At 31.4% G+C, this 12842-nt stretch overlaps 1 protein-coding gene across 1 annotated transcript in view; it reads left to right on the top strand.

Moving 5' to 3' along the window:
* Positions 1–1648, top strand: part of Smp_139480 (ephrin receptor, putative) — a gene marked incomplete at both ends in the record, with an annotated part of 38984 nt that extends 37336 nt beyond the window's left edge. The window contains one exon of the mRNA XM_018790264.1: positions 833–1648. Within this exon, the coding sequence (XP_018646345.1) occupies positions 833–1648 (816 nt within the window). The remainder of the gene's footprint in view (positions 1–832) is intronic.
* Positions 1649–12842: the final 11194 nt, after the last annotated feature.

Below are 12842 nucleotides of genomic sequence, written 5' to 3'. Positions count from 1 at the left end.
GTTTATAATGGGAGAGAATAATTTAAACAACTTTTCCTATAACTTAGTAAGTTATACTGTATAACGTCTTCATTTGATGATTGAAGCGACAATATCACCTCATCAGAAGAGCAAATGTTTTGAACATTTCTGAGTTGTACGATTAGTGGTTGTCGTCTGTAGTTTCATCTAGAATGAAGATAAAATAATTGATTATGAATTAATTGCAGGAGTTTTGAATTTCGAAAGAGAACTCAGTAGCTTAGAAACAGTAGTGTCCTTTATTTTATGACTGACGTCAGCAGTCAACCTCAGAAGTCATCTGAATATATATTTTTCTTGTATTAGTACAAACAAACCCTATGTACCTATTGATTATCACAAAATTGCTATTCCGATTGTCATTGCCAGAATGAGAAAGTTGGCTTTACTGCAGTTAATCATAGGAAATTACTGGTTTAATCTACTATCCCAACTAATGTGAAACTTAATAGGTCTGCAGTTGCATCTTATGTGCCTAACATTACCTGAAGTTAGATAACAATAGATGAAGTTACACATTGAAGATGACACTATACGTCTAGCTATATAATATCATTTGTACATCTAAAACAAGTTTTTTAGTTTGGATAATCCGTATTACCTTTTGTTGAGTTATTTTATGAAGTAGGTAGTTGCTGAATTTTGTAACAGTAGTTTGATTTCTGCTTAAAGTCATACCTGATGCTAGTTTCGAATTATAATACAACGAATAATTAATTTTGTAAATATGCAGTAAGAAATCATGAATCATTTTAATTTACATTTATTTCATCTTAACTATCTGGAAAAATTTTTATTCTATTATTTCAAGGGAGGTAAAGTTCCCATACGCTGGACGGCTCCCGAAGCTATAATGTACAGAAAAATCACATTTGCCTGTGATATATGGTCATTTGGTATCGTCGCTTGGGAGCTATTCAGTTTAGGTGAAAGACCTTATTGGAATTGGACAAATCAAGCTGTAATTGCAATGCTAGAAAAAGGTTACCGTTTACCATCACCAAACATATGTCCTTCTGATATATATCAAATAATGACTTCTTGTTGGAACAGTAATCCCGATCAAAGACCAGATTTTAGTTCAATTTGTGTAAAAATTAATCATTTTATTGATTCATATCTTCAGACAAATAAAAGAATTGAACAGTTAAGTATTAATCAATCAAAAAATGATAATGCTTCTTTAGCATTTTCACTTAATGATGATCTTGCATATTGTTTATTGCCTAAATCATATGATATTAGTTTAACTGCCAAAAGTAACAATAATACTTCTGGTAATAATAACATATCACAGATTTCAAGAACTTCATCAAATAAAATGTACACATCATTTTCTTCATCAAATACATATTTCAATATAAATACAGCAAATGTACTTACAGATGGTTCGTTTCCTAACAATAATACAGAATGTAAGAATGAATTATTAATGAATGATTTTAAAGACTCAATTCAAAATAACTTTATAGCTACACAAGATACCGGTAAACGTGGAAATATAAGTTGCAATCAAGAAAAATATCTTCACTATTCAAACAGTTTAAATAGAAATGAATGTAATTCTGATTTCATAAATGAAACATATGCTCCGTTATCAAAGCAAAAGTGTAATGGTTATGCATAGTGTTTCCTTCTGTAATATTAATGACCAAATGGACTATAGGTAATATTAGTTCAATCTACAACTGGTTTATTCAGGTTGTAGGATTTAAGGATTAAAGTAATTACTTGACTAGAATATTTATTCTTGAACATTTCCTTTCATACATTCCTTCATTATCTATTTTCTAACTTATTTAATGTCCATTACTTCTCCTTGCTCTTATTTGATTTTAGATTGCATTTATGATATGTCTTCCTAAAATTACATTTTATGTAAATTTTGAGACACTAGTTAGTTACTTTCAGAGTTTTGTCAAATTATTACAATCCTGATATTGGTATTTACATATATATATGTAAACTTGTACATTACTGTAACATGTTTAATATACAATGAAACGGTAAAACAATAAACTCACTTTTTACTTTGAAAGTTCTAAATACTATGGCATGAAACTAGTCAAAATACAAAAAAAATTGTTTGTCAGGAAAGAATTCCTAGAGTCTTCTGGTGAATGAAACTATACTCTCAAATTTATAACGAATATAACTGCTCAAAATTGCTCAATCACATTTTCTTCACTTGGTTATTTTCTAACTAGTTTAGTAATGGTTAGTATTAAAATTTATGAAGTACATTCATCCCTCATAGAACTTTGTCGTCGTAATAATGGTGATGATTACTGACAAAAAGATAAGTATAGCGTCATAAAAACTAAATCACTGACAAGTGAACTGAGCCATGTTGGTAGGTGTAGACTACCTGGTTGGGATTCGCGAGATGATAGCAATCGATGGTTAGAGACCTTGAATGACATGGCTCAAAATCGTTTGGAATGGCGAAGGTGCATCCACTCTTTGTGTAATCCCATATACTAATCTTCTGGATTCTTCATGTCTCTATCTTTTTCTCTTTTAAAATTTATTTCACTGGATTATACTCTTTGAATAACATCTTCAAACCCTAATCTTTACGATTACTACTTATACTCTTACTACTTCTACCACTATGGTATTTGAATCAACAACTGCATCTCTGTGCTAATGTGGTATGGCAACTCGAACTGATGTACGTACGTACGAAGTTCTACGTTGTGATTGACTGACTGACTGATAACGACTAAATCATCTGACTATTTATGTAAAATTAAGTATTACGAAACATTTAATTTTTAAGTACATTAAGCTAATTTAGAGACTAAACGTAAAAACAGAAATGCAACTCATTACGGTGTAGTGCTGTATTTCGTTAATCGTTCACCTCGATAACCGTTACAATTCCAATCTTTACGGTGTATAAAATTAGAAGGCAAAGAAAAGCAGCAACTACAAATTATTGTCAAATAACTCACGCCAGAAAGTTAACAACACCTGAGTGAATATCACCGAGCGAGCGAGCAGCAAGCGAGTGAGTAAGAGAACGAATAACAAGCGATTACATAAGCAATTTAATAAAGGCACAGCAAAACAAAACAAAAGCTGATAATAGGGTTCGCGTGCATGCATTTATGGGGAGGTGTATAAGTCATCGAATGATACTTAAGCAATCAACATTTTGACTAGAGTGTCATGTGCTCTGGTGATCATAACAGTACAAAGAATATGCAAATTGTTATTATCCAAATGACGATGTCTGTTAAGCAAGTTAATAAAAAGGGCTTAACCAAAATTAACCATGATCGAAATTGATTGTAGGATGGTTGATATAACGGAAAGCGTAAATTCAATTTAAAATATGCTGGTTTATTAATGAAAGTCGTTTCATAGTTTAAGACCTTACGAAATGTTAGTATCAATTAGCAAAAAAGACAAATTTAGAACATTGAAAAAAATCAACTTCATTTGACATTCACATTATACTGTCAAAATGCTGACTAATGTCTAATATGACATTGGTGAATTGGATTTTCCTTGTAAATTTAAAACACTGGAAACCCATTAGTAGAAATATCAGTGGTATGTTAATCATAAAACTGATTACTTATTATCAGATTGTATCGAAAGCTACTTTAATGGAGCTTACATCATTTGTTTCCGACATTTTTCGCGTGATGTCATAAAGTAAATAAATGTAATTATTATCTATTGTCTGAATAGCTTGGTGGTGATTTATTGAAATCCCCAGCTAAGTGACACCTGTTCAAATTTTGTAGGGAAAATCATTTACCCTAAGCAGTCCAATACTTTTCAGTCTCAACAAGCAACTGAAATTAAAATAAGAATTTTGATGTTGATTTACTTAAACGTATGGAACTCAAAACAACTGTCAACTAATTTCAAAGTGAGAATATTCATTACGAACGTGAAGACTGTCCTACTATACGGAGTGAAATGTGGAGATCTACTACAACCATCGTCAAAAAGGTGAAAGTATTTATAAACAGTTGTCTACGCAAAATACTCAACATTCACTGGACAGATACCATCAGCAATAGTCTTCTGTAGGAGAGGACAAACTAGCTTCCAGCTGAAGAGGAAATTAGGAAACAACGTTGGAGGTGGATAGGACATACATTGAGGAAATCACCAAACAGCGCTAACTTTTAATGCTGAAGGTAAGCGGAAAAAAGGAAGGCCAAAGAACACAATACGTCGGGAAATAGAAGCAGATATGAAAAGAATGAATGCTAACTGGAAAGAAGTGGGAAGGATTGCTTAGGACAGGGTTGGATGGAGAATGCTGGTGGGCAGCCTATGCTCCTCCACGAGGGGTAACGAGCGTAAGTAAAGTAAGTAGTAGGTAACTGACAACTTAACAAGTTGACTAATAAGCTAAACATTTGAGTGAATAATTAAAGTACAAAGTACATTCCCTAAAGATGGTATTCTAAATAGTACAGTTCTGAGTCAAAAATGTTCAATAACTTCAGTGAATTGCAGTTGGAACAACATTACTTGTTAAACGTTTAACGAAATTGAAATCAATTTGTATACGTTAATCATTTTGCTTACAAATTCTTTCCGTATGATATTATTTAGAGTGAATTCTAGTTTTTCTGTTGGTAAAACTTCAAAAATCTAAAGGATACAATGGCAATAATTCAAGAAAATGTTAGCATGGAAAGAAATGTACATATATATTTTTACATGACTACACGGAGACTTATCCATAGCCCCATCTAACTCTTCTAAAATTTAACTACCATAACGCTACTTACCTCTTTATAATGAATTATACAATGGTAATACTTGAGGAAAACATTGTACCTCAAGGCATAACTATTAAATATTGAATCAACTAAGTAAGAAAAAAAAACACACATCATTGCTTTTTCCCTACTTGTTATTGTGACAAAAATCAATCAACGAAATGTAGTTATAAAAAATTACTTTGATCATAATAATAATGTTCAATAATCACAACGAAAAACATTCATAGTTCATTGATAAGATGATGAGAAAAGTTAAGTTTATTCTCTATTGCTTTAAAAATAAAAGTTATTCATTAATTTTACTTTGGTTTGAAGTTGACCGCTCATCATAGATGTTGGAAGGATACACTTGAGTGAATTATATTCACAAAGAACTGTCAACGGAATCCAAAATGAATTTTGTAATAGGTATCAGGTAGAGAATAAAATTATTCACCATAATTGATATTAATCTTATGCAACAATTATATTTGAAATAGTCTCAACAATTGAAATCCAAATGACCACAACGTTCTACGCAACAAGATTGTCTGAGCAGAGTTGTAATCAGAAATAAAAGTGTCGATGAACATCCAAAGTTTGAAAATAAATCTACACTAAAGGCTCACCCAATCATAATTAGACATTGATGTCTTTTGGACGGTAAGAAAGATTCGAATCATAATATGTTAAAAATTATTCACAAAGTGAAAAAAGTGAGTGTATATGTACACGTTGATTGAACTCTAAATACGTATTTACTGACCTCATGATTATGGAATTGGATGTTAAAGCGGACAATAAACGACTAAAAAGATTGAATACTATGTTCAAAACAAGACTCACATTGCTTAAGGAGATGTTCATAGCTAAGTAGATTGTATTGTTAGTTCATACTTAGTAATATCAAGAATTTATTATTCCATTGCTTCCAAGTTTTTCATGGTGGTCTAGCTTCAATTAACTCATGATCTCAACTACTAAAATTACAATAATATCCACGAAATTCCCTCCTGATATTAATCAATATATGCTTAGGAGGTATTTTCTGGAGTTCTAGTGAGAAGCAGTGACTGTAGAGTTCAACCGGGTTTGTTGTGAGATAGTAACTCACTAAATACAATGGTGGATGTGTCGCTCAATTTCGTGAATTAGTTGAAGTTAGACATTAACACATTTGGATGCCGGCCAGCTCAGTAGTCTAGAGATTAGGCGTTCGTGCACGAGGTCCTGGGTTCGAACCCCGCGAGGCAGAATCGTGGATGCGCACTGCTGAGGAGCCCCAAAATAGGACGAAACGGCCGTTCAATGCTTCCAGGATTTCCATGGTGGTTTAGCTTCAATTGACTCATGGTCTCAACTATTAAAATTTATTATTCATTAAGATAGGCTGTTAACAACATATGGGCTCCGAGATTCAAAGATGAATTACTTAAACTAGCCATTTCTTTCTGTATCTATTAATTCAACTGCTTTTATATAGCAAGTTATTTTGGCAGGTGTTCTAGGAATTTGCATTTTCGGGCTCGTGAGCACCTCCAAGTGTAGTTGAGTACAGATATGGTTTAAACGGTTAACAGCTCGATTTTAGCTCGTTTCGTACAAATGGGTCATATAACCAACATGGAGCAATCATTCAAAATAATATATCATCTTAACAACAATCTGCCTAAATCCGTCAGACTGAAAATCTTTCAGACGGCTTAAGAAGTTGCTATTTGGATCAAAATGCTGAAGCTATGCGTCCAGAAAATTATTTTTTCAATCGCTTCTCCTACCTTGACCAACTTTTAGTCTAATTAGTTAAATTATTTTTACGATATGATGACGTAAGTTGACTAATGTTCAATTTATAGCTTAAATCTATTCACACATCATTGTTACTATTATTACTGTTATTATAACACCCGTTAACGTTTTAGAGAAATTCATCCAGCATCAACCCGTATCTGCTAATTCTTGTCTAATTCGTATTATTCCACATATTACATGATTTCCGATTTGCAATTACATTATTATCTCTCTTATCCCATGTTTACCATATTTATTCCGATCATCTATCTCATAATTTTATTTAACATATAAACTGATCCAAGTTAACACTTCATATTGGTCAGCCCCAACATTAACGATTTGATTTGATTTGATATGGCAAACAATCCTTGATTCACATGCTATAAATTTAAATAATAAACTTTGTATTAAACCTGGTCAATTTTTTGGATTATCAAGTTGAATATATAATTTTGGAATCTGAAGCGAAATCTTTTTTCTTCTCAACAAGGAGAGTTTAGTTTTCGCACACTATACTCCAAAGATAATTTACATGTATCAAACTGTATTGTAGAAGAACTAACCTTTTTATATCTTATTGTACCTTGTAAAGTTACCTCTGTCATTACTTATTACTTAACATAGCTCAAAGTAATAGTAATCTAAAAGCAAATTCGTGTAACACAAGAGTGTAAGGAACTTGATGATCGGCTTAAAAAGTTGTGTAATGCAGTTAATAAAAACACTTCACTTAATTGTTGGTCTAAACAAAGACTAATTCATACCCTGATTGACAGACGAAAAGCGATACAGGCAAACAAAACAGTAAAATAATTCACCAACTGGTCAGTTACACATTTTACACCTATAAATTCAAAGTTACTGAAACTGATCGTTTTAGTGTTATTTGTTGTGATCCCCTCCCCGCCTGAACACTAAATCGCGGAAAAATATGAGTACGACGGATCGCTTTTCTATTTCTATGTATTTATAATTCCAATGAAAACAATACGAAACATGAGAAATGCATTAATATTATTAAAAATTCTTTCTATAGTTCATGTTATGGAATCGAAGTATCTCTCCAAAAAAAGAGGTTTATTGTGTATTAGGTGTGCATTTACCACTTCTCTAATTGAAACTAATTTTATTTTTAATCAAAGATTTCCTAATAAATGATTGTTAATTTTTTCTGAATTTTCACTCTTCATCTTTGTTACAACTAAATGTTTTATGTAGCAACATTAGTTCACAAAAGGTGAAGATCTTGAACACATACATGCTGTTACTGCTTTCATTTCAATTATTCTCATTGACCAAACATACAATTACTGAATAAATAGTGAAAGAAACGTATGTTTAGAAGATAAAAATACAGAATAAGAGATCAACTGTATCTTGAAACTAAATGAAATGGTAGACATCTTCAGTCTTGTCAAGATATTTAGATGTTCTTATCAGTGAGCTTAAACCAATATACAGAACATATGTAACAATATTGAATTGTACAAAAGGAAATATACTAAATTGTTCTATAACATTTTAATGTAATGTTGTTTGGTTAAATAATTTTGTTCATACGTCAACCTATTAACTCTATGCTAAATTTATATTTATAGGTAGTAACAGAAATTGTTAGAAGACTCTTATTGATATCATAATAGTTATGTCATGTCACTCAGTAAATTTAATTTGTATAATGTTTGCATTATTTTAAGTTTTACATTTCTTCACTATGTTAATCTATCATACTTTAAATGAATACTAGAATTATCAGAAGGGGTTTTATGGAGATTTTAGTAATTTTATAGAGTTGAGATCATGGGTCAATTGAAGCTAGACCACCATGGGAAACATGGAAACACTGAACGGTCGTTTCGTCCTATTATGGGACTCCTCAGAATGCTTTCCCCAGGTTTTCCATGGTGGTCTAGCTTCACTTGACTCAATGATTTCAACTATATAAAATTACTAAAATGTCTATCTCAACTAATCCATCTTTTCTAAATTATTCTTCTGTCTTACTTATAAACCAGTTATGTTGTGATGTATGCTACTTATGTTGACAATGCTACATAAAATAACTTCAGATAGTTAATAAGTGTAAGCTCATTCTATTTTTTGATACAATTTTCATCATTTCACTATTAGTAACTGATCAGTTCTCGTTTATTGCTTTACAAAGGATTCACAACATTTTGATTAAACCGTAATCTACGTTCACTGATGGATATTTGATCGTCTGTGGAAGTCAGCAATCAAAATCTCTGATGACAAAATTATGAACCATAAATAACGCATAAACACCAAAAAACAAATAGCTATTTCATCGAATCTCGAAGTGATGTAATTTGTGAATGACAATGGTTATCAATATGACGTTATTTCCATTATTTCTAGTTAAATATCTGTCTGCAGTTTTTTTAAGTAATATAGTTATCCATGAGTTTGTAAGTATCTTCAGAATGGCTTATATTAAGCCATCAAACGTCAGAAATACTATTTTTCTACTCATTTGGATACCACAGAAAATATATTTATTATTAATATAGTTATTATTTAGGGTTATTCAATACTAAGTTATAAACTATATTGAATAAGACTTTACAGTTATATTTCCTTTTACAGTAATAAAATGCAATTTTGTACGCTTTTAAATGTGATGTTTTAGAGCTCCTTGAAACCTAAACTCTGTATTAAAATAAAAAGAGACCTGGATTTTTTTAATTATATTACTGATTAATATGTTCTCTTATCTTTGTCAACTATCTCTACCGTAAATTTGAATTTTGATAAATGAATTTAAAATTTTGAGATCAGCAGATATCTTAGACACTTGAAGTTGCGAAGCGAATTCAAAAGAAAAAAATTCATGGTTTTTAAGTATCCATCAAATTTCAATACTCCTACTTTAAAGATGAACTTTTTATAAGTCTATAACACTTGAATGTACACTGAAAAACCAAGATAGAGAAAAAGTAATTTAGCGTGATGTGTAAATTTGTTTTGTTTTTTAACATTAAAAAAAGAAGGAAAATTCTTAAATTAATACAGAACAATTGAATTATTCTTTTCAGTGCTTTGAATAACTCCTTATTAAATAAAACCTTAGTTTAGTAAAAAGCTTTTTAAAGATTCTAGAACTTCGATAATTTTAAACACGAACTGATGTTAGCTAAACCACTTTTGAAAACCATGAAGCACTGGACAGTTGTCACGTTTTATCATTTGGCTTTTCATCAGTGTAGATCTACAGATTCGCTGAAAGGAATCGAACTTAGAACTTATGGCCTTGTGTGTAAACGTCGAAAATCTAGATCAGTAAACTGATATTCAGTGGTATATATATATATAGCTTCAAACAACTCACGTTCTTGTGTAGCTTGAGGAGAACTGTCTCACCTAGCATCATTGAACTAGAAACTTAAGTGAATATCTTATGAACAAATAGCTAAAATATGTCAACTAACTAAGCACCTTGAAATGTAAATCGCTTCGGTGCATAATTATTTAAGAAGGAAATATTTTGAGTGACTTGGTGTTAAGTTTGATTCTATACTTTGTTACTTGCGACAAAATTGGTCATCATCCGATATGTAATTGCTCACATGTTTTGTTCTGGTACAAAAGATCATGTGGATCTTAAAGTTGCGTAATAATAATATATGAAATCTGATTGTCTTTAATCATTCATGAAATATCCTGTCTATCAACAACGGAATACATGTAAGATTTTTAATACAATTCTACCAAATTAAATTTATCCAACACATTACTTATATCGACTATAAACTATTACTGATTCACTATAAAAACGATGTCTTTAACAGATGATCAACTGAATTTAGCACAAGTTGTATTTATTAATAAACATAAGACTCCTCAGCAGTGCGCATCCACGATCCCGCACTCGCGAGATTCGAACCCAGGACCTACCACTCCCATAATAAGACGAAACGGCCGTCCAGTGCTTCCAGGTTCTCCATCGTGGTCTAGCTTTTATTGACTCACGCTTTCAACTAATTATAAAAGATTGTTTTATTTGAATCGAATTCATTTTTATTCTTGACCTTTCATTTTTCGAAACAACTACGCATATATTTTAATGAATAAATCATAGATGCATTAATATGCATTTTTCATATGATTCAATTTAATCCAAATTATGTAAAATTCTCACCTTAAACCTACCTTATTATTTCACTTGTTATTGTTTGTTTGAATCTTCCAATTGATTCTTAGGACTGCAATTGATCAGTCTCTTATTGGTATATGTGCATACTGTGAGTATTGCCTCGATGTAGTCTTAACTCACAAGTATTATAAGCAAAGACGGACAGTGGCTATCACTGGAATCCAAGACGCGCGTTTCGTCCTATTTGGGACTCGTCAGATTGATATACCTGTATCTCACAGTTGATGTTAGCTCTGGGACTCGAACCCAATACCGTTCGCTTCAAACGCCATCTCGTTATCCACTTAGCTACTGAGCCACCTGCTTGTGCGATGGGGTGAAGTTTAAATTTACGTATTGTTTGTTTTAGCACAAAATAACTTCGCCTGTAGCTCTTCTAGAATTACTGAAAATTACTGAAAACTAACTCGCCAATAAAACGCTAACCAGAAAAATAATTCAAGGCATTTCAACTCTGCCCTCTGAGTTCAAGGAAGAATTATGACGCCTCAGGATGAAAGCCCACATTCTTTGGAAGTCACGACTCCGATGTCCCTTCTAACAACCACAACAACACATTTTATAGGTACATGGAATATCCGGACAATGTGGGAGACCGAGGAGACCAGTCAAATAGCAATGGAAAGAAGCAGATACAAATTTATACTGATTATAATTGAAGTTGTTCTATAGATTTCGTTTTACTCACATTCGGTCGCTTTTATTACCATTGATACTTCTTATATCTGACAGTTCACACAAATATAACTGCCTACTTAAATGGATAATGAAAGTATTGATCGTTTTTGGAAAATGACTAATCAAGTACCAATCATTATAAGTTAAAAGATTTATGAAAACTGTAAAGTGACCTTTCAGCATAATGTAAATCCTTTACAACTAAATAACCTTATAGTATCTAGTCTGTGTAGTTATTTTTTAATCGGTGTTAGTTCATGTTTAACAATGAGGATTAAGTAATTCAGGGTAATTGTTAAGATAATACATTTTATAACTATTCAGTTATTTGACTCTCGAAATGTTTTAGTAAAAGTGACTATTCTTCAGACATTTTTTTCGCATCAACAGTTATGTCCGTTAAATTTAATGCAAATTCAAAATATTGTATCCATATGACAGACAAACTATTTTTTTAATTAAAAACTCAGTAACGGAAAACATAATTTATATACTTTCATATTGCACAAAATTACATAATCATTCATCCGATCTCTTCATTAGAAAATGGTATACTTAATTTATATGAACTTTAAACATTCATTGGAATATATATGCACCCTTTGTTGATGATAATTTGTTTGTATACGGATTGTATAAATCAAACAATCAACTTATATATTTTAAACTTACCAGAGGTTTTCAACTGTAATAAACACATACATAAGTATTTTTTAATATACTTGTAACCCAAGTTGTTTGTTTGAAAGTTTTGTTAACGAACATAATCTACATTTCCGTTTCAATGTTGTACGTAAAATAACTTGGTTTTGAAAGTTAGAAAAATCATAGAACAATAATAAATGTGATCAAATATGAGATAAATTTTATTACGTAATAATGATCTTTAAACCTATCGCAAGACCATATAACCAATACCTAAATGGTGAGCTATAAACTGTTGAACATGAGTTTACCTACTGAGTGGACATAAAAGTATCTTCTATTCTGTAAGTTAAGTATATATATATATATATATATATATATAACTTTACGATTAAATGTTTTTAAGAGGATATTTTGTGATTTTAATAAGTTTAAAATTATTAGTGTGAAAAAAACAATCTAATAAAAAGCCAACAATTGCTTTCAAATGGTACAATATTTTTATGAAGGTTTCATCACTTACTTACTTGCTTACTTACTTACGCCTGTTACGCCTCGTCGAGGAGCATAGGCCGAACACCATCATTCTCCATTCAACCCTGTCCTGGGCAATTCTATCCAGTTCTTTCCAGCTAACATTCATCCTTTTCATATCTGCTTCTATTTCCGGGTGTAATGTGTTCTTTGGCCTTCCTCTTTTCCACTTCTCTTCCGGATTCCAAATTAGGGATTGCCTTGTAATGCACATTAGTGATTTCCTTAATATGTCCGATCAACCTCCAGCGTCTTCTCCT

The sequence above is a fragment of the Schistosoma mansoni genome (genome assembly GCF_000237925.1).
Source record: "Schistosoma mansoni, WGS project CABG00000000 data, supercontig 0125, strain Puerto Rico, whole genome shotgun sequence".
Taxonomy (NCBI): Eukaryota; Metazoa; Platyhelminthes; class Trematoda; order Strigeidida; family Schistosomatidae; genus Schistosoma; species Schistosoma mansoni.
The sequence above is the reverse complement of the archived record's forward strand: the minus strand, read 5'-3'. Positions and strand labels throughout refer to the sequence as shown.